A 22,779-nucleotide genomic window follows, 5' to 3' on the forward strand; every position below is an offset into this window, starting at 1 on the left:
TGGTGAGATCTTTTCCCCCTACAGGACAGTATCGCTGACCCTGTTACAATACTGTTAACTAGACTTTATCCAGTTTTCACAGGCACTCACGTGTGTGTGTGTGCATGTGTGTGTGTGCAGTTCTCTGCAATCAGATCCTATGTATAGGTTAGCACAAGCACCACCATGACCATGACACAGAACTGTTCCATCAAACCAAAGAACACCCCTGTTGTTCTCCTTTATAATCGTACGCACTCCTTACTCCAGTCCCTACACCCTGGGAATCCACTTATTTGTTCTCAATCTCTACAATTTTGTCATTTTGAGAAGGTTATTTATTAAAGTGGGTTTTTTTTTTTAAAAGATTTTATTTATTTATTTGAAAGACAGAAATCACAAGTAGGCAGGCAGACGGGGTGGGGGGGAGCAGGCTCCCCGCCGAGCAGAGAGCCCGATGCAGGGCTCGATCCCAGAACCCCGGGATCATGACCCGAGCCGAAGGCAGAGGCTTTAACCCACTGAGCCACCCAGGTGCCCCTATTAAAGTGGGTTTTTAATGAAGCTTCTTTAAAGATAGATGGAGGAAGAGAAGGGTAAAATCACTGCTCTTAAAATCTCAAAAATATTTTTCAAATGAGACACAATGAAATACATTAAAAGGAAAAGAAAGAATCATAAAACTGGATATATTCATTTTTACAGAAATAAAATTACGGACATAAATATTGTAAAATTTTGGCGATGTTTTCCTCTCTGACTGGGTGGGATTGTGAGTTCTCTTATCTCGTTTCTTTGGGCTTTTAGTCATTTTTTCAAAATTACACAAAAGATGATTACACAAAAAAATATTTAAAATAAAGAGGTACAATGTCAAGTTTTAAATGTCTATTCCAACATATGGACATAGTTCATCAACATTTTTGCAGCTTTTACCACAAAATGTTTAAAATAACCCTTCTGTCATCCTCTGTGACTCATTGCCACATTTCCTGTTTATTTCCTTCCTTGGTTGATCAGAAGGTTTAAAATCAGTGAACAGTCTGAGCTTGATTAGAAAACTCCTAGAAAATGAAGCTATCCTACACTTCATACAAATGAGGACATATTAATTTCAGGGATTTGGATGTGATTTTCTTTCATTTATAAAAAATAAAAGTGTTGCACACACAAAAGTTTATACCACAAACAAGAAAGAAGGAAAAATACCAAATGTCTGTTTTAAAAAAGGCTGGATAAGATGAAAAAAATCTGCAGATGTTTTATAATGTTCAAAAAAGTGTCGTGTCACTGATTTACAAAGACTCTTGGGATGTGGTATGACTACAGCTTCTGAGCTGGGCTGCTCAGGTACAACTCTCTAGTCTGTCATTCTCCAGTTGTGACCTCGGCAGGTCACTTAACCTCTCAAGGGCTGTTTTTTGTTTTTTGGTGGTTTTTTTTTTTTTTTTAAGATTTTTTAAAATTTATTTGAGAGAGGGGGAGAGAAAGAGCACAAGCGTGAGCACAAGGTGGGGAGGGGCAGAGGGAGAAGCAGACACCCTGCCGAGCAGGGAGCTGGATGTGGAGAATGTGGGCTCCATCTTAGCATCCTGAGGTCATGACCTGAGCCAAAGGCAGACGCTTAACCAACTGAGCACCCAGGCACCCCTTGAGGGCTGTTTTAAGGACCACCTGAGATAATGCATAAAAAAGCACTTAACCAGTGGGTTAATATTATTAGCATGTAGCAAGAGCTCAGTGTATGTTCACTGTCATAACTCTACTCAAGCATCAAGGGGGAGAAGAGGCTGAAACAAAAATAAAAACTGTTTTAAGAAGAGTTACAGGGGCACGTGGACAGTGTAGTCACTTGAGTGTTGGACTCCTGGTTTCCACTTAATCTTAGCCAAAAAGCTGAGAAGTGATGGACTCCTGGTTTCTTATCAGGTCCTGGTCTTAGGTTCATGGGATCGAGCCCTGTATCAGGCTCTGTGCTCAGTGTGGAGTCTGCTTAAGGTGCTCTCTTCCTCTCTCTCCCTTTACCCCTCCTCCTCTCACTCTTTCTCTAAAATAAATAAATAGGGCGCCTGGGTGGCTCAGTGGGTGCCTTCGGATCAGGTCATGATCCCAGGGTCCTGGGATCAAGCCCTGCATCAGGCTGGGAGCCTGCTTCCCCCCATCTCTGCCTGCCCCTCTGCCTACTTGTGATCTCTGTCTGTCAAATAAATAAATAAAATAAATAAATAAATCCTTAAAAAACCATATAGACAACAAAACACGTGATAAGTAGGAATTATAAGTACTGAAACTGGGAATGTATGGAAAATGTGTAGGGACCTCTGTTGTTAACACTGGCGAATCCAATTAAATTAATAACAGTGAGATTATCATATCAAGACTTCTATCATATGAAGACTTATAGGATATGATTAAAATTTCAGGTTTTTTCTGAGAAGGGAAACACAAACCTACTAGAAAGCACTCTTAATCAATAGTGTAATCCTCAAAGGTCACGGTGGGGTGGGCAATGAAAGAGAGAAGCAATGAATACTGAAATATCTGTGGACAAGACTTCTAAGCAGATTATAATGAGCCTCTCTCCCCATTCTCATGCTGATTGAAAATCATTGTTATAGTAGCAAAAAAACTCTAAATACTTTCAGTACATTTTTAAGAAGAAATTTTTAAAATTTTACTGTGTTCCTCTTAGTATTGACAAAGCAATTTAGAAATATGCACCAAAAGCCTTAGAAGACACGTATCTTTTTTTTTAAAAGATTTTATTTATTTATTTATTTATTTATTTGTCAGAGAGAGATCACAAGCAGGCAGAGAGGCAGGCAGAGAGAGAGAGAGAGGGAAGCAGACTCCCTGCTGAGCAGAGAGCCCGATGTGGGACTTGATCCCAGGACCCCGAGATCATGACCTGAGCTGAAGGCAGCGGCTTAACCCACTGAGCCACCCAGGCGCCCCAAAGACACGTATCTTTTGATTTAACAAATAATCTAGAGGTTACCTTAAAGAAACTATAAAATATATCATATAATGACAGCCAAAGTTCCAATAAGAAATAAATTTATGACATTAGAAAAAGTACTAACATATCTAGGGAAGGCAGGAAGAAAAAATATATAAGGTTAAAATCAGAAATTAATAAAATTAAAAAGATCAATTTTGGAAGCATATCAAATTCCTATCTACAAGGATTATTTATACTGAAAACCTCATATCGGTTGCTGAGGGAATTTTAACAGGAAAACACTGAAACCAAATTAATGTTTAAAATAAAAGAGGTTACTTAGATACATTATGACAAATCCATATGAAGCCATTTAATGCAGATCTTTTATAATTTATCTTTTAAGAGCTTCTTTAATAACGTGGGAAATGTGCAAAAAAATTTGTTTTTAAAATAGGACTATAAAGATGTACATTAAGGTCTTAAGCCGAGTCCAAAAACTATGTACAAAATCGTGGTCCTTTATTTTCGTGGAGAAGATCTGTAATCTTTCATTACGTTCATGAAGATATATATGACCCTAAAAAGGTTAAATGTCACTAACAGACACCAAATGGTACTCCTGTGCTACTTTTTAATTGTGAGATTACGGGGATTTTAACTTCCTTCTCTACACTTTTCTATAAATTGCTAACCTTTAGTGTACCCGAGGGGCTCAGTCGGTTAAATTACTAACTTTTGTATAATTAATATGTACAATTTTCTCTCATTTTTAAGAAATTTTAGTTGAAATATAGTTGATTATGTATCATTTTTATTAATAAAGGAGAAAATTAGTTTTTTACTATTGCTTCTTTAATTTAAAAAAAGTTCTAAATTAAAAAGATATCTCCCTCTCCCTGTAAACACACACGCACACACATGCACACACACAGAAACGGCTCAGAAAAATCTTGGATAGAGGATAGAACATCTAATTAGAATTCTTCAAGCTGTTCCAAAGATCTAAGCAATTATAAGAGATTAGCAGTGATGTTCTTAAATTCAGAAATATTTGCTTAAAGTATGTGTATGAATTAGAGAGAATAAATCCTGTATATTATTGACATGTCATTCCGTCATTTTGATTCAGAATGATTCTAGGTATTTCTTTTTCCCTACCTTTTATGTTGGAAATCTTCTGAATAAGAGAAAATATACATTAGCACCAAGATCTGGGGCTCATTGGTGTGCCACAGCTATCTGTGGGACGGAAACTATGGAGGCAACAACTGTGAGCTCCGTGTTTCAGGTATTGGCTATACTAACCGGTTCCAGCAGAAAACGAAGGAGTGGCAAAAGCATCACCTTGAGTCGGTTGAAAGCCTGGGATCAAACTCTCAGCAGAGCCTCCAAGCTTCTCAGGATGTTTGCCTGGAGGGACAAAACACCACCGAGTTCATTCCAGCAGAACCCCACGATGCACACACACAGGCAGGAGGTGGAGGGCACCTTCTGAACTGACTTCTCGACTGGACTCGTTTTACTGCCTCAAGGCAATAGCTCAGCCGTTCACAGGCCCTTGTCTAATCACTGCAGTAACTGAGACAACAGCTGAGAAAAGGAAAGAAGTTTTAAGAATCAAAGACAGCACATGAGTTTTGCAAGATGGAAGGAGTTCCGGAGATACGATGTGTGTGTAGTTAACACTACTGAACTGTTCACTTGACAATGGTTCAAAAGTTCATGTTTATGTTATGTTTATTTATCATAATTTTTAAAAGTATTTTATTTATTTATCTGAGAGAGAGAGAGAATGAGTGGGGCAGGGGGTAGGCAGGAAGAGAAGGAGAACCATGCTCCCAGCTCAGTAGGGAGCCCAACACAGAGCTCGATCCCAGGACCCAGGGATCATGACCTGAGAGTAAGACAGATGCTTAACCCACTAAGCCACTCAGGCATCCCTGTATATTTGTTGCAATTAAATTTTTTTTCAAATAAATGAATAAAAAAAGCAACAAAAGAGATGGCTGGAGCTAACACCCAAAAGTTCAAGGATATTACTTAGGCAGAATGCCTCTAGTCCTTACTTTGAATCTATTTGTTTTTATAAAATACTATTGAGTTTGCCAATCTGTTTTCCATGTTGGAAACAGTTGAGGAGAGCACATGAAAAGGGGGTGTGGGGGAAACAGCAGGAGATGTGACGAGGGATAGGCACAATGGCAGCAGTTTAACATGGCAGAAGAGAGACCGGAAATTATGAAAAATAGACATAAGAACTTTAAAACCTGGTAGTGTCTTAAGTGCAAAACTACTAGCGTTTTCAATACCCACAAAGGTATTTGTTTATTCTAGAACAATAACTGGCATACATACCAATGAAATAATTTGATAGTGAGATAGTTGTCTGTCAGAGTTAAATCCTATGTCTTATCTTGTGTTTAAAACAATAAGAAAGTAATATACATTTTTAAAAGATATCTATGAAATAAAGTTAAAAGAGATTAACATAAGTTAAAAGAGTAAAGTTAAAAAAGATATGGCTGAAGTTCGTATCATTCACTCAGTTCTGATCATTCCTTTACCCTGTGTTCTTGTCTAATGCCTAGGTATTCTTTTTGAAGAATTTTCCCAGAGCGTGCTGTTGTTTTCCAAAGTGTGCGTGTGGTGTCTGTGTATACGAGTCCCACCTTCCAAAACAGACTATGGGGGGTTTTTGTTTGTTTGTTTTGTTTTGTTTTAAGAAGGCTCCACACCCAGTGTGGGGTCCAGTGCCGGGCTTGAACTCATAACCCTGAGATCAAGACCTGAACTGAGATCAAGAGTTGGACACTTAACCTACCAGTGCTCCTTGACTCTGGGTTTTTGAGAGTAGAAATGGTACCTTCTATTTGATCACCTCTTCACAGTCCATCAACAGTACTACAGAACTCTGACCACAGTCAAAGATTCTAAGTTCATGTGAGGGCACACTCTCTCCTGCATAAGCAGTTGCAGGCTTCTGGGACAATAAACACACACAGGACAAGAAAACCAACACACTCCTCCAAGGAACGACCATGCTGGTCGGTATCATCCTGGTTTATGCCACCAAATCTTTCCTAAAAGTGTCCCACTCTCCTTACCACCACCCACAACAGGCCAGGAGTTCCTACGGATGAAAAGATGTCAGTGCTCTGGTAAACAGCAGAAAACAGTGAAACAGCAGTTTTCACTTAAACTTCACATCAAGACTTTGAGGGGAGGAAAGACCTAACTCTACATTTTCAAACACATACTCCTCTAAAGTCAGGGTTTAAGAATCACAGCAGGGCACCCCTTGCTCACCTTCCCCCAGCTTGGCAAAGTCCTTGTTCAGCAGTTCCTCAGCTGTGAGTTTGGAGAAGTTGTCGTCATCGAAGGGATTCCACGTAGAACCTTCTGAAGCATTATAAACGTTTTGCTGGGAGGTCCGAGGAGAGCCTGATGGAGTGGTGGTTGCAGACCTATGTAGGTTCCCACCCCCACGAAATGAAAAGAGTTGAAAAAGGATTAATCTACTTTTTCTTTGTTTTGAGATCAAATTGTTTTCTGAGTCAAACCATTCTCCTCTGCAACAGTTTTCTGAAAGGGCTTTCCATGGCAACTGGACAGTTTCCACAGATAACTTTTATCACCGTCTGAAATAAATGTCTCCCTTTCCTTCATGATCCACTGTCTCCCATACTTCTTTAACCTCTTGCTTAGATTTTTGGTCTCCTCGCCAATCCTTTCACAATCCAGAATCCCAAAGCGACCTGTTCCGAGGCTTGTGCCTCCTGTGGCCCCTGCCATAACACCCACAACGACTGCCCCCAGGCTGGCTGGGACTGAAGCCTTTTCAGGCTGCCTCCCATCTGTCAGGATCTAGCACACAGAGAATGAAGGGCTGAAGGCCGTGAGCGGTCACCATCAAAGTTAAGGAGAAATAAAGACAGTTAGCAATATCTTGTGTTTCTGGGTATCATTACCTAATTTTCTTCTAAAGTCTCTCTTGATGCCGTTTGCATTTAACTAACGACTTCAAGAGTTTTAACTTTAGAGTCCATAGTTCCAAGAAAGCTGAGGGTCCAAAACTGCATTCACCTAGTAAGCACTCATTGCAATCTACTTTACTTCAGGCACAGAGCCCATCACTCGATTTACAATGGTTAAGACATGGTCCTCATCTTGGAGGAATCTGCAGGCTAGTCAGCTGGATATACAAATAAATAATGATAATATAATGGGATACATCTCCCAAAAGGTTGAGACAATTTATATATGACACCCAAGGGGGTCAGAGAAAAGTGAACCTCTGACATCGATCTTGATGAATAAATAAACATTTCCTAGGTGGACAAGGAGAGCAGTAGTTCAGGGAGAGGGCACAGGATGAACAATGTGGCCACAAAGACAGAGAATGACACATCCACCAATGTGATACAACAGTCTTTGGTCTGTTAACCAATGAGTTCAGATATTATCCCACTGGCAATGGGGAGCCAAGGAAAGATCTTCATCATGGAGAGGGTTGATCAGACTCAGATTTTAAAAAATACTCTGTGGAACATGGAATGGATGAGAGAATGGTAATAGTAAAGCAAGTAAGAAATTATTTCTAAAGATCAGTATGGTCTATGCACTACAGGCAAATTCAGTTTCTGAATGAACACAGACACAGATGTACCTTTTACATACATATACCTGTGCCTCTCTACATACAGATTCAGGGAATTACACAGCAGTGGCCCACAGCAGCCCTAACCCACACAAGTGAAAAAGAGAAAGGGGAAGCACCACATACTTGGACTTATTGAGGCTGGCTTCAGCTGCAGCTGCCTGGAGCAGCTGGGTGGATTTGCTGGCAGGGACCCCAAAGACAGCACTGTGGGTCACGTCACTGAGAATCCGCCTGTGCCCAGCACGCTGGGTTTTGGGGGATGAGGGAGGAGTGAGAGATCCGAGTTTCTGCCCCTGGACGGTTGGAGGTGGGGTTGTTTGAACCTTTGGCTGTTGTCTTACTGGGGCTTGAATCTGCTAGGAAAAAAAAAGAAATGGCAAGTGTTTCAAAAAGAAGGGAAAGGAAAAACAAACAGACAAGCATAATAAAAAATGGCACATGACAGCTAACACGGGACTCAAGTGGCTGAATTTACCAAGAGCACCAAGAAAGAAAAAAAGCAGTTTTGGACAATCTGAGCTCTAACAGTGGGACTGACAGCATGGTATTTATCTGATGCTTAGACATCAATTTCCATCTTCATCGGCAATCCTCTAGAGAGCAGCCATACACAATACAGCCCAGATCATAAGGCTGCAGAAGCTAGTCCTCATTCCAAAAACCAAGAATGTATCCTACAGGACCACTTTCTGCTTCTGGGGTCACGTAGGAACTCATTCAGAATGCCTCCAAAGAGCACGCTTTAAGCAATCTACCACCACAGTCAGAAGCCAATGAAGGCACAGCTCCAGCTAAAACACATTTGAGCCGAATAATTTCTGCCAAGAGATCCCTGACTCTGACAGAGCTCAGACTACTGGTTAGGAGTAAGTTTGAATTCCATTGTGATTCATAAATGGTAGTGTTTTTGTTTTGTTGTTAAGGCTCTTTATTTCACTATTAAGGTGGGTCTACAAGATTTTCTTTCTGTGGCTCCCCTGAGAAAATGTACAGGATCAGAGCAGAGGGATTAACTTGTTCCCACCTTTAGTTTGGAAATGGCACAGAAGAACCAGGTATAGAATATAGTAAGAAATAAGAAAAAATTTGAAAAGCCCTTGATGACAATTGATCTAGTAACACAAGGACTCTTCAGAAGGCAGAACAAACTGTCACCACAGAAAAAAAAATAGGAACATCCTTGTGGCCACGTGGTTAGACCTCAAGCATCAGACACAATCTACAAAGTGCTACATCAAGAAGATGAACAAAAAATAGCACTAAGAAGGCCACCTAATGCTTTAATTCTTTCAGTCCAGAGACAAAATGATTCAGAATGTTAAAGGACTCAGGTATTGAACTATCCCTTCCCTCCAGTCCCTAGTTTCAGACTAAGATGCCCCTCCATGCTGCAGCTCAGCCCTCACATTCAGTGCCTTCATAGGTAATCCTGAGAGAGAAGGGAAACCAGAGGGGCCAGCTACTTGGGTCAGGATGCTGACAGCCTGAGATTTTGTCCCCATATTGACGCAGACTCTGAATTTGACTGAGGCAGGTTTATATGCACGTATGAGTACACAAGCACTCACCAACTGAATGACACAAAACAAGCCTCTAACATCAGTCAGGTTAAGGTCAGAGGGAAGAGCAGCTGACACATCTCTGAGGGAGAAGCAGTCTGTTCTGGGAAGACCAGAGCTCTGGCTCCACAACTTCCAGTGGCCCAGGGCTGTACCTACAACAGCCAGTCTAGAACCAGTACCCACAGAGACCACCATGGCTTTATGGACAGAAAAAGATTAGCTAATTTCCTCGAGTCTAAGACAGTCATTGCTTTGAGAAGGATATACTTCACTGCTGAGTTCCTTTATTTTGAAGAGTCCAGACTACTTGGAGAACATTTCCCTTCTTCTTACCTATCCCCGTAGGCAGCATAGTGAAGAACAGACACTTCAGGAGGACTCCTTACGCTATCACAGCTATCTACTAATACAAAACCACTCCAATCCGTTCAGCTACTCCTCACAACAGCCCCATCAGGCAGGCAGTTTTATTTCCATTTCAAATCTAAGAATACGAGAGACAAAGGGACCTTAGCACAGATTCCAACTCCTTCATTTCAGAGGAGCTGAGACCAAGGCCCCCTGAGGTTAAGGGCTCACTCAAGGTCATCAAGTCAACTGGGGACAGAATCCACGTCTCCTGGTTACTGCTCAGGACTCTCTTTTCTTCACCATCTATGTCTCCTCCAAAGATGGGATTAGAAAGGGGAAGGGGGGAACAGACAAAGCATAGTGGAGGGAGAATCAAAGTAGACTAAGAAGTCTGTCTTGCTAGAGATTGTTTTAAAGAACAAAAATATGTAATTACAAAAGGAGTACACTCAGATCCAGGAATGCAACAATATACACAAAAGGGGGGGAAAAACCACCCAGACTTCTATTCCACTATCCTAATACAACTGTTTTTATCTTTTTGGAATCTTCTATTTAAGTCCCTTCCAAGTACACACTTTTCCCATAATTTCAACATTCTCTCATGACCGTTTCACATTGTTGTACAGATGCTATAACCATGAGTTGTAATGGCTGCACAGTTGGCTTCTTGAACAATTAGGTTACTCTGATTCTTTTGGCTGTTACTAATAAGTCTATAATAAACACGATGGCATATTGCCATTTTCCTTTTGTAGATTATTACTTTAGGATGGCTGCAGAGTATTCTTTTTTTAAAAGATTTTATTTATTTGACAGAGAGAGAGAGATAGCAAGAGAGGGAATACAAGCCAGGGAAGTGAGAGAGGGAGAAGCAGGCTTCCCGCTGAGCGGGCAGCTGGATGAGGGGCTCGATCCCAGCCACCCAGGGGCACCCAGAGTATTCTTTACAATCACTCACTTGCTCCTCTAGTTAAGTCCTGACAAGGGTCAACAGAAAAAGGGATGGGTAAAATCTGGGAAGTTCTCTGACTCCTGGCAGAAGCAAGTTCTGCTCCTTGCTCTTTCTCTATCCCCTCAACCAACTACCCCAGAGCGAAGTGCTCAAGGTACCTTTTTAGCCAAGGAACATCGAGAAGGCTTATAATTCATTCCTGAGAGAGGGACAGTGAGGGGAACATCAAAAGAAATGTAGTCAGTTACTATTGATCATTTTGTCCCCCTGGATCATCACTTGTTATTATTAGCCTTAAACACAGATCAGGATTCTTTGGTTCTTTCCTCAGCTCTGCTATTAGTCCGTATGTCTTGGGTAATCCCTTTCTAGCCTGGGTCTAGTTTCCAGTTCCAGTAAATGAGGAAATAAACTAGATAATTACAATCTCAACTGCCTACATCATATAATAATTTTATGTTTTTAGATTTTATTTACTTATTTGACAGAGAGACACAGTGAGAGGGGGAACGCAAGTAGGGGGAGTGGGAGAGGGAGAAGCAGGCTTCCCGCTGAGCAGGGAGCCCGATGCAGGGCTCTTGGTCCCAGAACCCTGCGATCATGACCTGAGCCGAAGGTAGACACCTAATGACTGAGCCACCCAGGCGCCCCTATAATAATTTTTTTTTAAAACCCCATTAACAAGAAGAACTTCAGTTCGTATTAAAAATACAGAAAGTGGCTGTCTACCACTCGCCTGCAGGGAAGACTGAGTTGTTTCAGAAACAGAGGTGTAAAGACACTGACGCAAACTAAGCTGAGGCTCAAAGAAGACAATCTATTTACAGCAATGCTTCCTTTTGAAAGCATGGTTTTCCAGTTTAAGATGGGTGACAAAACTCTATTAGAAATCAATCCTCAGAAAGACGATTTCTTACTTTTCCTTCATCTGTCTAGTAGCTGGACTTCCCTGGGAATGAGAGAGTAGCTGTGATACTCTATTGACTGGATATATACGATGCCTCTTCCTATCACTAGAATATTTTCTTCACGATCACTCAGAAATATGTGAGTACAGAATTAAGAGCACTTGGTAGAGGCAAAACACATTGTGCCTGAGCTTGCTGAAGCTGTAAAGATCCATCAGGAGAGGAGGAAGGAGTTCTGATGCTGTAGTCAGCCAGTATCTAGAAGCGGACCTGCCCAATTTCTCAACCAACAAGACGGCTCCAGCAGTACTCAGGTGCTCTGGTGCCCAGAGGATTGGGTCATGGTAAATGGTCCCAGCAAAGAGGCCCCTCAAGGCCGCTACATGGTAGACTTAGATGAGGTCATGTTGCCGAAGACCAAGAATAAGTAAAGCCCTATCAGGCGTCAGGGGAGGCCACGCAAACCTCCAGAGACTGGAGAGGCCACAGTGGTCAAACCCCCCCTTCAAGGGAAAGGATTTCCTCTGATCCTATCTGGGCCCTTGACTGACCTATATGCACTGACAGAGACAGCAAACAGCTCTTTCTGCCAGTCTAATTTTAGAGTGATAAATAAGAATGTTTCTCTTCATCAGTAGCCTAGAATCGTTTTTGTTAAACCTCTTACCTTCTACAGAATACCTCTTCCTGACCTCAGGCAAAACAGAACAAAAATCAAGTATTTTAACCACAAGCCTGGGGCAGCCGCCTCTCCCTAACGCAGGGGCCCCGCCCTGTGGCGGGCCCCGCCCGCTGCGCTCTCCTGCTCGGGGACTCCTCGGGGACTCCGAGCCCTGGCCGGCTCTTACCACCGGCTCCGCGGGTGCCTGCGGGGCTGTGGGGGGGGGCGCCTGGGGCTGCTGTCCCGCTGCCGCCACCGCCGCTGCCGCGGTCTTCTGCTGCAAGGCGGCCTGCTGAGTCAGCAGCTGTTGTTGGTGCAAGCTCGAGGCCAGCTGCTGCTGCTGCTGCTGCTGCGGCTGGTAGAAGTTCTGCATCAGCTGCGGCTGAGAGCTTCCTTGCGACACCACCGGGAACTGGGTGATGGCTGGTTGCTGGGCGGCTGCGTGTACTGCCTGAAACTGAGCAGGAGAAGTGGAAAAAAGGACGAGGGGAACACAGTGTCTCAGAACGGTATTCCACAAACGACCAACCTCTCGGGAATAACCAAGCCCAGTCTGAAGCCAAAGGCAAGGGCAGGCAGAAGTCTCTTAGCTTGGCCTCAATTTTGGAGGGGGACCTCAGGGCATTAAAATTACCCCACAGCACCTGACACTGCCAGGCTGCATCGAGGGCTCTGGGCCACCTCCTGGCTTTAGGGAGTTTCTCTGGCAAGTCTAAGGCATCCCTTTGACTGTGCATCTTCTGACTCCCCGTGCTGGGGTGTAAGGGAAGCTAATAAACGATCTCCCAATCCCAGAAGTAATCCTGCTTGTAAAGGGATTTGTTAGCAGCCAAGATTAAAATGCTTTGCTCCATGAAGAGGATGAAGCAGGGACGACACTGAAAATAACCTAAATGCTAAGCCAGCTATAAAGAGTCTGTTCCAGCCCTGCTGAAAATTATTTCCCTATAGCTCTATCTTACTAATTGTCCCATCTTTAAACATTCAAAATGTTCAGGATCCTCTAGCACACTTACTGGTATTTTATCTTGTGTCTATAACCGATTCTTTCAAGTTATATTCTCTTATAAACTGTCAATGGATAGGGATACTTCTTATCCATTTGTCTATTCCACACTGCTAAGGGCTATGACACACACACACACACACACACACACACACACACACGTCCCAGAGAAGCGCCTAAGAGAAGCGCCTACTAATCAACAAAAGTCAAGAACTTGCCTTTGAGCATCCCAAACACTGTTACTTAGTTGTAGAGTTAGGGGATTGGATAAGGTTTGCCTCCTGGGGCAAAAGTTAAAGGGTTAGCAAAGAAGCAGATGTCAACAAGTAGCTGCCTATTTATAACTGCAAAATGCTGGAAATGACCAAATGTTTATCAACAGGGGACACTGATTGAATAAACCATGCTATGTATCCTTAAAATAGAATGCTCTCAAGTTGTAAACAGGCATGAGGGCTCCCTTTATATTATGGGAAGGAGAGCAGAATTCTGTAACTTTGAAACTCTGTAAATGTTTTATATTTTCATTCAACAAAATTAACCCCAAATTAGGCAATAACTACAAATCAAAAGCAAAATCAAACAAATAAACCTGTGTATCAAATTGATTCCAGAAAATAATGAGCAAAACATTTTAAGAATGAAAAGGACAAAGAAATCTTAGACTGGGGCACCTGGGTGGCTCAGTTGGTTAAGTCTCTGCCTTCAGCTCAGGTCATGATCCCGGAGTCCCAGGACTGAGTCCAGCATCAGGCTCCCTGCTCAACGGGGAGTCTGCTTCTCCCTCTGAACCTCTCTCCTCTCCTGCACAAGCACTCTCTCTCTCACTCTCTCTCAAATAAATAAATAAATAAATAAAATCTTTAAAAAGAGAGAGAGAGAGAAATCTCAAACTGTTTCCAGTACTCGTGTTGGCACTATTATCTTGAAATTATAAAGCAATTAAGTGATTATGTTAATGTTGTTAGGAATCAAGATCTTCAGATCAGAAAAATACAAATATAAAATCCAAGAAGTTAAGCAAAAATCCTATAATTACAATTCTGAATTAGGAATGTAAATTTGCATTTATTGTGTATATTCTGTTAACAAAACAAAAGAAACAAAATATATTTCCCAAGTATCCCCTCAAAAGGCCTAAAAACAATAACTGACCCATTAGCAAAGGAGTATCCTTAGCATCAAAATGTGGTCTCTAAATACCATTTTTAAAAGGAAAGGGAGCTCCTTCAGAGAGATGGCTGTATCCAGGTCAAGGGCAGAGTGAGACTGGAATGACCTGTTACAATAAACAGCAAGGAAACCATTAAAGATGGCTGGGTCACCACCAAAGGACCCAGGAACCGGCTTGAAGAGACTTTTACTGGTCAAAGCTGGGTCAATTTAGGAATCAAAATAAAATTTTAAAAACGGCAATGTCTGGAAACATAAATATGTTTAAATCCCTGAATTTATGACACTAAAATTAAACAAATCAAAAACCTCTGTTCGTCTTTAGATGACACTAGAAACAAACCCACTCTGAAAACTGGTAAACACAGGCAAAAACTCAAGCATTTTTTCCTGCCTTTTCTATATAAACAGTATGTCAGGGTCATCAAATAGTTGAGAAAAATTCTACTCAGAAAAATTTCAGCCCCTAAGTGAAGAGGGAATGTTAGAAGATCACCATGTTTTCATGCCTGATGAGTGAATGGACTGAGGAAATGATTAGCAGTTGCTGCTAAACTGATCTGGGACATTGAATGAATGGATCAGACAGACAATACCAAACTCACGGACTGATTTTAATATTGATAAAAGAGAGCGACAACCGGACCCAATACGCCTCCTGAAGAGATGCAACTGGAAGAACAAAGAACTATCCAACTGAACCAAATTCTGAGCAAGCCTCAAAAAATCACCAGTTTACCAGATCAGAAAAATACAAATATAAAATCCAAGGAGTTAAGCAAAAATCCTATAATTACAATTCTGAATTAGGAATATAAATTTGCATTTATTGTATATATTCTGTTAACAAAGAAACAAAATATATTTCCCAAGTATCCCAAGGGGATGGAAGAACATATATGGCCGCAGGGACGCAATTAGCCAAATACAGAAGGTGGAAAATTCTACAGGACAACTGACCCAGTTTTTTCAAAAAATTAAATGGCAAAGCAAAAAAAAAGGGAGAGGGCATTATGAATAAAAGGGGACTTGAAAGATATGTCAATCATTATAAAATGAATTATGCTCATAGTAAAAATTGTAGAAAAACTATGAAAAGATAATGGAAGAAAAAAGATTTTCATCTAAACATAACATGTGGGCCTTGTTTGGAACTTGATTCAAACAAGCCAAGTGAAATTAGGAGACATCAGGAAGTTAAACATTACTGGGTATTTTTTAAGAAGAAGAAATTATTATTTTTAGTATGGTAATGGTGCAACTGTGTTAGGGAAAAAAAAATCAGAGAGCTAGAGAGAAGAGAAAAGGAGCCCCTTAAAACAGCTCCCTTGGTGAGGATCCTCCATCAGCTGAAGAATTCCCCAAGAAAGGGGTGTGAGTGGCCCCATGATGCATCCGCTATGCACAGCTTTCTGGTATTTTGTTCTGGAAGAAGCAATGATGCGATGTCTAGTGGCTCCCTGTCTTCCTGGTGCTTCTCAAGAAAGATGCCTACGTCTCCTGGGCCTGTCCACAGCGCCGCCTCAGTTGGGTCAAGCAAGGGTCAGACTGAACGCTTTACCTGTTGAGCCTGGGCTTGCTGCTGCTGCTGCTGCTGCTGCTGCTGCTGCTGCTGGTAAAACGTGCCTGCGGGCTGCTGGGGAGGTGGCGGCTGCTGCTGGGGTGGTGGCTGCTGCTGCGGCGGCTGCTGTTGCGGCTGCTGCGATTGCTGCTGCTGCTGTTGCTGCTGCTGCTGCTGCTGCAGCTGCGGCTGCTGCTTGAGGAAGAGTTGCTGCTGGTGCTGGGGCGTGGCCTGGGCTGGAGTGGGCAGAGCCTGGGCTGGAGTGGGCTGCGCCTGCTGTGGGGTGGGTGGAGCCTGCGGCTGCTTGGGCTGAGACTGTGGTAGAGGCTGGCTGGGTGGGGGCTGAGTTTTTGGTTGGGGAACACTGGCTAAAAGGCCAGGCTGATTGCTCGATCCTGTAATGAGAATAAACTCCATATAAGGGCTCCAAACTCTTCCAGACAATAATGGTTTGCTTTCTCTTGTCAAAGAAATAGGGGGGGGGGGTGATAAGTAGACAGATAATCCCAAAATCCATGTGCCTCTGTCTTTGCATCTTCTTGCTAAACTATGTGCTTAGTGTTTTTCAAAACAAGGTTCAGGGACAAGGTTCAATGCTTGCCTCCTTCAGAAAGCCTTCCCTTATTCACCATACCATCTGTCAATTACTCCTTTAGTTACCACCCAAGTCCATATTCAACTGGCCTTTGACGCTAGTGTATTCAAATACAATCTTTGTACTTAAAAGCTTCGGGACAAAAGCCTTCTTTGATATTTTACATGTATCTACATATACACATGTATGTAAGCTACACGAACCCAGTCTAGATGCCTGCCTATGAGTAGATGACCACCAAATTCACCAAAAGCAGCTTCCTGGTAGGGGAAGTGATGACTAAACTCTGTTACTGGATAATTTAAGTCCTCTAAACTAAATCCTCATTAGAACCAGAATACCAAAACACGGAGTGGAAACAGATACTCTAAGTAGACAGAGCATTAAAGAAACAACACCTCTGTGTCAAAAAATAAGAGAGTCTTTCAAGGCCAAGAGAAGAATATGAAATAAACATGAAAGCATGGGATGAATGGACCAAGCCAGAAAATCAGGGCCAAGACTAGAAAAAATAGAGGTATCATGCTTCAGTGGTCGTGGAGGTCCCCTGCAGAATCCAGTGAGAGTACTCACCTTTTGCCAGCTACCTGCCATATAATTTCAATGCGCGCTCACCCCCCGTTCCTCAAGGCAAACCATTATTCCTCATGTGCCTCTGGATTCCATTTCTGAAGCAAAAGTAGTCTTCCCGAGCCTTCCATTACTGACCGGGATAACCAAGACGTGTACCAAATTTCAAACCGAGTTACTGACCTGCAGCCTGGGGTGGGGGCTGAACCGTGGCCCTCTTTCGAGGTGTCAGGGCTGGCTGGATGGGAAGGATCCCTGGGTTTGGCTGAGTCTGCCCAGCCTTAGGCCTCTGCCGGGGTGCAATTGAAGTCTCTGTTGTGGGAATGGGATCTGTCAGTCTAGAAAAGGAAGGGGGTGGGGGACACAGATTTACATTAACGTGGGGAGAGTGGGAGAGGAGCAGACAAGAGCACTTGATGGACTGGCTTTCCCCTCCACACTCATCCAAACCTTCCAGACTGGCTTAATCGACTTTGTCAAAGGGTATTCCACAGGATGTTATGTGTTACTCGATGTTATAAAACAAGGCTTGGTGGGAAAGAAGTTTAACACACTAATCAAAATACATCAAGCCGATTTCTTTCAGCAGAACTTTTCATGGGTCCATGTGCCTGGAGAACTTTGAAGAGCGCCCTATACCTGAACCTGGAATCCTTCGACCTACTAATTCCTAGGATTTCCCAGAATATACTTTGGGTGATAATGGAAAGGGGTTTGAAACAGGTGTTTTTCAGATATAGAGGGAACTCAAACTTGGTTAGAACTAGTTATCAAAATGGTCTCTCTATAATTAAAAAAAGCATGTAAACGAGTGACTCCAATAAGGCAACTAGAAGGAATGAGTAAATAATTCAAGATAGAGGATTTGGGGACTATGACAGGGATCTATTTCCTCAATATACATGTACCCCTTTTTCCCAGGGGAAGAACTTTTAATTACTGTATACCTTAAATTTATTAATTTTTAATTTTTAACTATTTTTAGTTAAATTTTTAACTATTGGACACCTTAAATTTATACAATGTTATATACAAAATATATTCCAATTAAAAAACTTAGCTAGACTTCACCCAGAGTAAAAATCACATTGTCCAGCCTCTCTTATAATCAGGTGTGGCTATGTGTCGAAGTTCTGGCCTTACATGGGAAATCAAACTGTCACATGGCAGTTTCCATGGTATGCCATTTGTCTTTCTTCTTTGGCTACTCCTTCATCTGTTGCTTGGAACAGGAAGCTACTGTTTTGGTCTATGAGGTCATAGCTACAATCGTAGGGAAGGTAGAGTGATAAGCTTGAAGAAGCCTGGGTGTGGGGCAGAACTGCCAAACCAACCATGCACTACTTACCTCCAGTCTATCCTTTATGAGCCACAGACATTTTGAATGTTACAGCCAAATCTAATTCAAATTAACACAGGGAGGACTGCTGGGTGGTCTTATTCCTTGTGATAGTGTAAAAATTCAGGGATAACTTCTGTTCATTTAGAGTAGTTCAGACAGCTGGCTGCCATCTAACTCAGAACAGAGTAGTGATCTTTTGAAAATACACATTGGGGAGTATAACTGAAGTTACGGCCAAAACAAATGAGCTTCATGACTATTCCCAAAATATGTCTGGTACATTCTCCATTAAATGTAAGATAGGAAGCAAAGCAGCAGGTCCCATGTGCCTTCCCCATGACATATCTCCAAGGGATGTCCACTGGGGATCCTGAGGCTTTCCTTTGCAATCCTGCTAGAGGGATGCTCTTGCGTAGGGTAGAGAACTTATAATATAAAAGCTATCATATTTGGGGAGGCTATAACCTGGGGAAGGAAGGTAGAAAAGAAAACAGGCCAAATGTTGGAGAAGAAAGGCATAAGAATAATACAGCCAACAGTGAGAAAGTCCAACAGACGTCTGTAGTAACCAAATGTTAATTAAGAATCTCCACACTGGATGGATTTCTCTCTCTCTTTTTTAAAGATTTATTTATTTGATAGAGAGAGAGAGAGTGAAAGAGAGCACGAGGAAGGGCAGAGAGAGAGAATCTCAAGCAGACTCTGTGCTGAGTATGGAGCCCAACACAGGACTCGATCCCACGACCCTGAGATCATGACCTGAGCCGAAATCAAGAGTTGGACACTCAACCAACTGAGCCACCCAGGAGCCCCTGGATGGATGTGTCTTAAGGGTAACATCTTAGAGATAAAAGGATTTGGAGTCAGAGAAAACTATATTTGAGCTTGCTTCCTGACTAACTGTGTGATGATAGGTATGCCATTTGACCTCTTCTTGCTTTGGGTCCCTTCTGTAGGAGATGGAGAAAATAATACATCATGAAGCAGATGTGAATATCAAATGCATCAACGACTGTGAAACCATTTTTATAAACTGCAGAGTGCTCAAAATGTTAGTCTGAATGGCCCTCAGTATGCTCTGAAAAAATATCTTTAAGCAGAAGATCTGGCTCTAAGTTGTCCCATCTATGTGTTTGTGTGCAAATCATTCAATGCATAGAACAGAGTAAGAACCCAATATGGATGCTAGAATTCTGGGCTCTTTTTTACTAACCACATATTGATTGATTACCTTGGGCAACCTATAATTCTGAATCTGTTTCCTCATCTGTAAAATGAGAACAATAACGGTTCATAGATCTACTTCAAGGAAAATAAAGTCATCTTATTTATATAAAGAGCCTTGTACGGTATCTGCTATACACGATGCTTTAAAGAAGAGTGGTTACTTTAATAACAGAGTCAGAAAGAAAAACTTAACTTCTTGGGACTGGGGAGCAAATATGGCAATGCAAATGAAATCAATATAAATTACAAATCTCTGGGCTGTAAGGCCCATGTATTCTTGAGCATTCTGGATCCACACAAACTAACAGTTTCACAGTCACTAATGTTCACATGTGCCTTATGATACAGGTATGCTTTTCTTCATTTGACACAACACAGCACCACTCAGAGCGGTACCGGTCATTGTCATTGTTATAAATGCGGGCCTTTGTGGGGCTGGATCCTTGCTTAGCCTCAGTACCTTCCATATTTGGGTCTAGAGCAATATGGGCATAAACCCGAATACTCAGCTAATGAGCTCAACCCCAAAAGCAATTTCCAGAGGTGAGCACGACCAACTTCAGTAAGGAACAGACTACAAAGTAACATTGTTATTGATTATTGAAAGTAACACTGTTATTTATATTGTTTGCTGAATTTGTAAAAAATAAGTCTTCTTAACTTTTCGAGCCACATCAGTGTTTACATTTATTCCATAAACATTTAAGAATGTTTTAAAATATATAAAATTTAAAATGTACAAAAATTTAAAATGTACAAAACATAAAATGTGTAAAATTATTTTAGCATTCTATTAAAATTCACATAGTCCCATCTAGGGTACTGTGACTCATGTTTCCTTGCCACAGGAACATGGCAGAAAAAAGAGGTATACACATCTCTTCGACTACCCTCGGAATCTGCCATTTGGAAGAGGCCGTGCCCCGCAAACCTGCGGCTTGGAAGGGGTCCAAAAGCTACGTGCCCCCCAGCTGCTGTGCTACTGAAATCCACTGCCATGCTCGCTCTGAGGCTATGCTTCCCAGGGGCTGCTCCCAGCCTCTGACCCCAAACACAGGGGGATTAAAGTAGGCCTGTTCCTGGGATATAGGGGCTTCTCTGATGGCTGCCTTTGGCTTGAGGATTCCCTGACATCTTTGGTGAACCTTCCGTAAACTGTCTGGTAGTTTCTAGGTCACTTCTACCTACCCTTCCTTCTTCTCTCTGAGTCAGACTTACATCGCCTTCTGACGGTTCTTCCAGCCTTCCCTGGCTGCCTCCCTGTTTTCCCTCCTGGTCAAATAAAATCCTAGCTTCTGCAGTCCTCTCTTGGCACCTGCTTCCTTCATGTTACCTGGAAGGTGATTACCTAAGATCCACAAGCTCTTTTGCTATTCACCAAGTCTGTGCCTTGACCAGCACTCTTTTGAGATGGTCAGGACCACAGAAAGTATGGAGGAAAGGGAGGTGAAGGACTAGAGTGGAGAACCAGGCTACATGAAGGCCAGGACCTCTGTTTAAGATGTTCTTTTTGGCAATATTTTAAGTCAGCTGTTGCTTCTTCTCTGAATGCTCCTGTGCCTGTGGAGCAAAAGAAACAGCTGTGGAGTTCTTGATTCTCTTTCAAATGTAGATGGTTGCCTTTCCTTATATTCCTCCTTGTACTCCCAGGAAGAGACAGAGCTCGCTCTCCAGCTCTGCGCAGCCTCTGGCCACGGGAGCAAACCGATAACCAAGCACCTTCCCCTGCCACTGTGGCCACTGGCACAGGACCTGTGCACACTCGGGCGGTTCTTACCTGGCCTTTGGCTGGGTCTTTTTTGCAGCTGCCTCACTGGCTTTCACTGGCTCAGGAAGTTTTGCAGGAATGGGAGAGTTCTATAGAATTGAAAGGAAACCACAAAAGGACATTGCAGATTTCTTTGTAAATGAATACCAGCATGACTAGGCCAACAGAAACACGTGTCCGGGATTTTCCAGCGTGGCTTCCAGGCCCCAATGTCTAGTAGAGGGAAGTGAAGTCAACCAAGGGTAGAGCCCACCAGTCTCCGCCCCCTTCAGGGAGGCACCATATCAGAGAAGAGGACAGAGCAGCCTGAGTCAGGTGCACTCCTCCACCGCTGCTCCCAACCTTCTGGACCCTTCGTTTCCTACCACCCAGCTTGGAGGTGGTGTTGAGAATGGAATGAGAAAGAGATGCCTGTAACCTGATAGTTGTATCAGTAAATAGTAAACCCATACTATTTAAGCTATGAGCTAGACCTTATAGAAGTCAGTGCTGACTAGCAGCACGTCCAGCTGGGATTCATTCCGTCTTCGGTCTTGAACACTGGGAGAAAACCAGAGCCACGAACCATTTGAAACGGTTGCAGCACTGGGACTGTCCCAGTGCATGAGGCACCCATTGACCCACAAGACCAGCAGAACTCCTACTCCCAGGATTGTGCACCAGCCACCTAATACAGGGTCCAACTCTGGAGGGAGCACTCCTATCCCCAACCACAAGACAACTGCTTGAGAATCATGAAGCTGACTTTTAAAAAACCAGTTACCAATCGGAATGCTTCTAATTATACTTCAGGTTATTTAACTTAATGAATGGGAAAGTGGGGCAGCAAAAGAAAAAAAAGGTAATGTTAGGCTCCATACAAGATTCCTCATTTTAATCTGGAAAGCTGATAAATGGAATACTAGTCATAGTAAATGGTTAGGCTTTTAGGAGGGACCTTCCATTTCCTTCATGTTTCTAGGTGGGGAGAATTTCTGCTAAGAGATCTCTCCTTGCTTCTCTTCCTCTCTCCAAGCATACCTCTCCCGAGGGAGAAGCGTAACTTATTTGATAGGACTGCGAGAAAAAAGTGAGCTCACCTGGCTCACCTGTGCCCTTTCTTCTTTGAGAGGCTGTCCCTACAAAATCAGGCGCTCCCTGCTCCGTCATGTGGATCTAAAGTTGGGGAGCCTGACCGGTCAAGCTACGTTCTCTGATTCAATCTTTTTTTTTTTTTTTTTTTAATTTATTTGACACACCAGAGATCACAAGTTGGCAGAGAGGCAGGCAGAGAGGGGGAGGCAGACTCTCTGCTCAGCAGGGAGCCTGATGCAGGGCTCAATCCCAGGACCCTGGGAACATGACCTGAGCTGAAGGCAGAAGCTTAACCCACTGAGGCACCCAGGCGCCCCCTCTGAATCAATCTTATTAGCAATACAGTCAACACTCTGAGTTCCATCTGAATGATTCCCATATCTGATTCCAAAAGTGGGAGCGAAAGAGGAGTGTTATTTATTAGTACCTTTAAGCTCCAACAG

The 22,779-nt window shown here is 42.6% G+C and overlaps 1 protein-coding gene across 10 annotated transcripts in view; it reads right to left on the reverse strand.

Annotated features, from left to right (window-relative positions):
- Nucleotides 1-22,779, reverse strand: part of AAK1 (AP2 associated kinase 1) — a 173,904-nt gene that overhangs the window by 34,403 nt on the left and 116,722 nt on the right. For 7 of the 10 annotated variants that reach the window (XM_044261296.1, XM_044261294.1, XM_044261301.1 and 4 more), the window contains exons 10-16: nucleotides 21,272-21,351; nucleotides 17,109-17,263; nucleotides 15,761-16,155; nucleotides 12,208-12,477; nucleotides 7,707-7,939; nucleotides 6,230-6,387; nucleotides 4,229-4,333 (exon numbers count right to left, since the gene is read on the reverse strand). In XM_044261296.1, coding sequence (XP_044117231.1) covers nucleotides 4,229-4,333; nucleotides 6,230-6,387; nucleotides 7,707-7,939; nucleotides 12,208-12,477; nucleotides 15,761-16,155; nucleotides 17,109-17,263; nucleotides 21,272-21,351 — 1,396 coding nt within the window. The remainder of the gene's footprint in view (nucleotides 1-4,228; nucleotides 4,334-6,229; nucleotides 6,388-7,706; nucleotides 7,940-12,207; nucleotides 12,478-15,760; nucleotides 16,156-17,108; nucleotides 17,264-21,271; nucleotides 21,352-22,779) is intronic. The other 3 variants (XM_044261295.1, XM_044261299.1, XM_044261297.1) reach the window with 2 other exon arrangements.

This window comes from Neovison vison, chromosome 8, assembly GCF_020171115.1.
Source record: "Neovison vison isolate M4711 chromosome 8, ASM_NN_V1, whole genome shotgun sequence".
NCBI lineage: Eukaryota > Metazoa > Chordata > Mammalia > Carnivora > Mustelidae > Neogale > Neogale vison.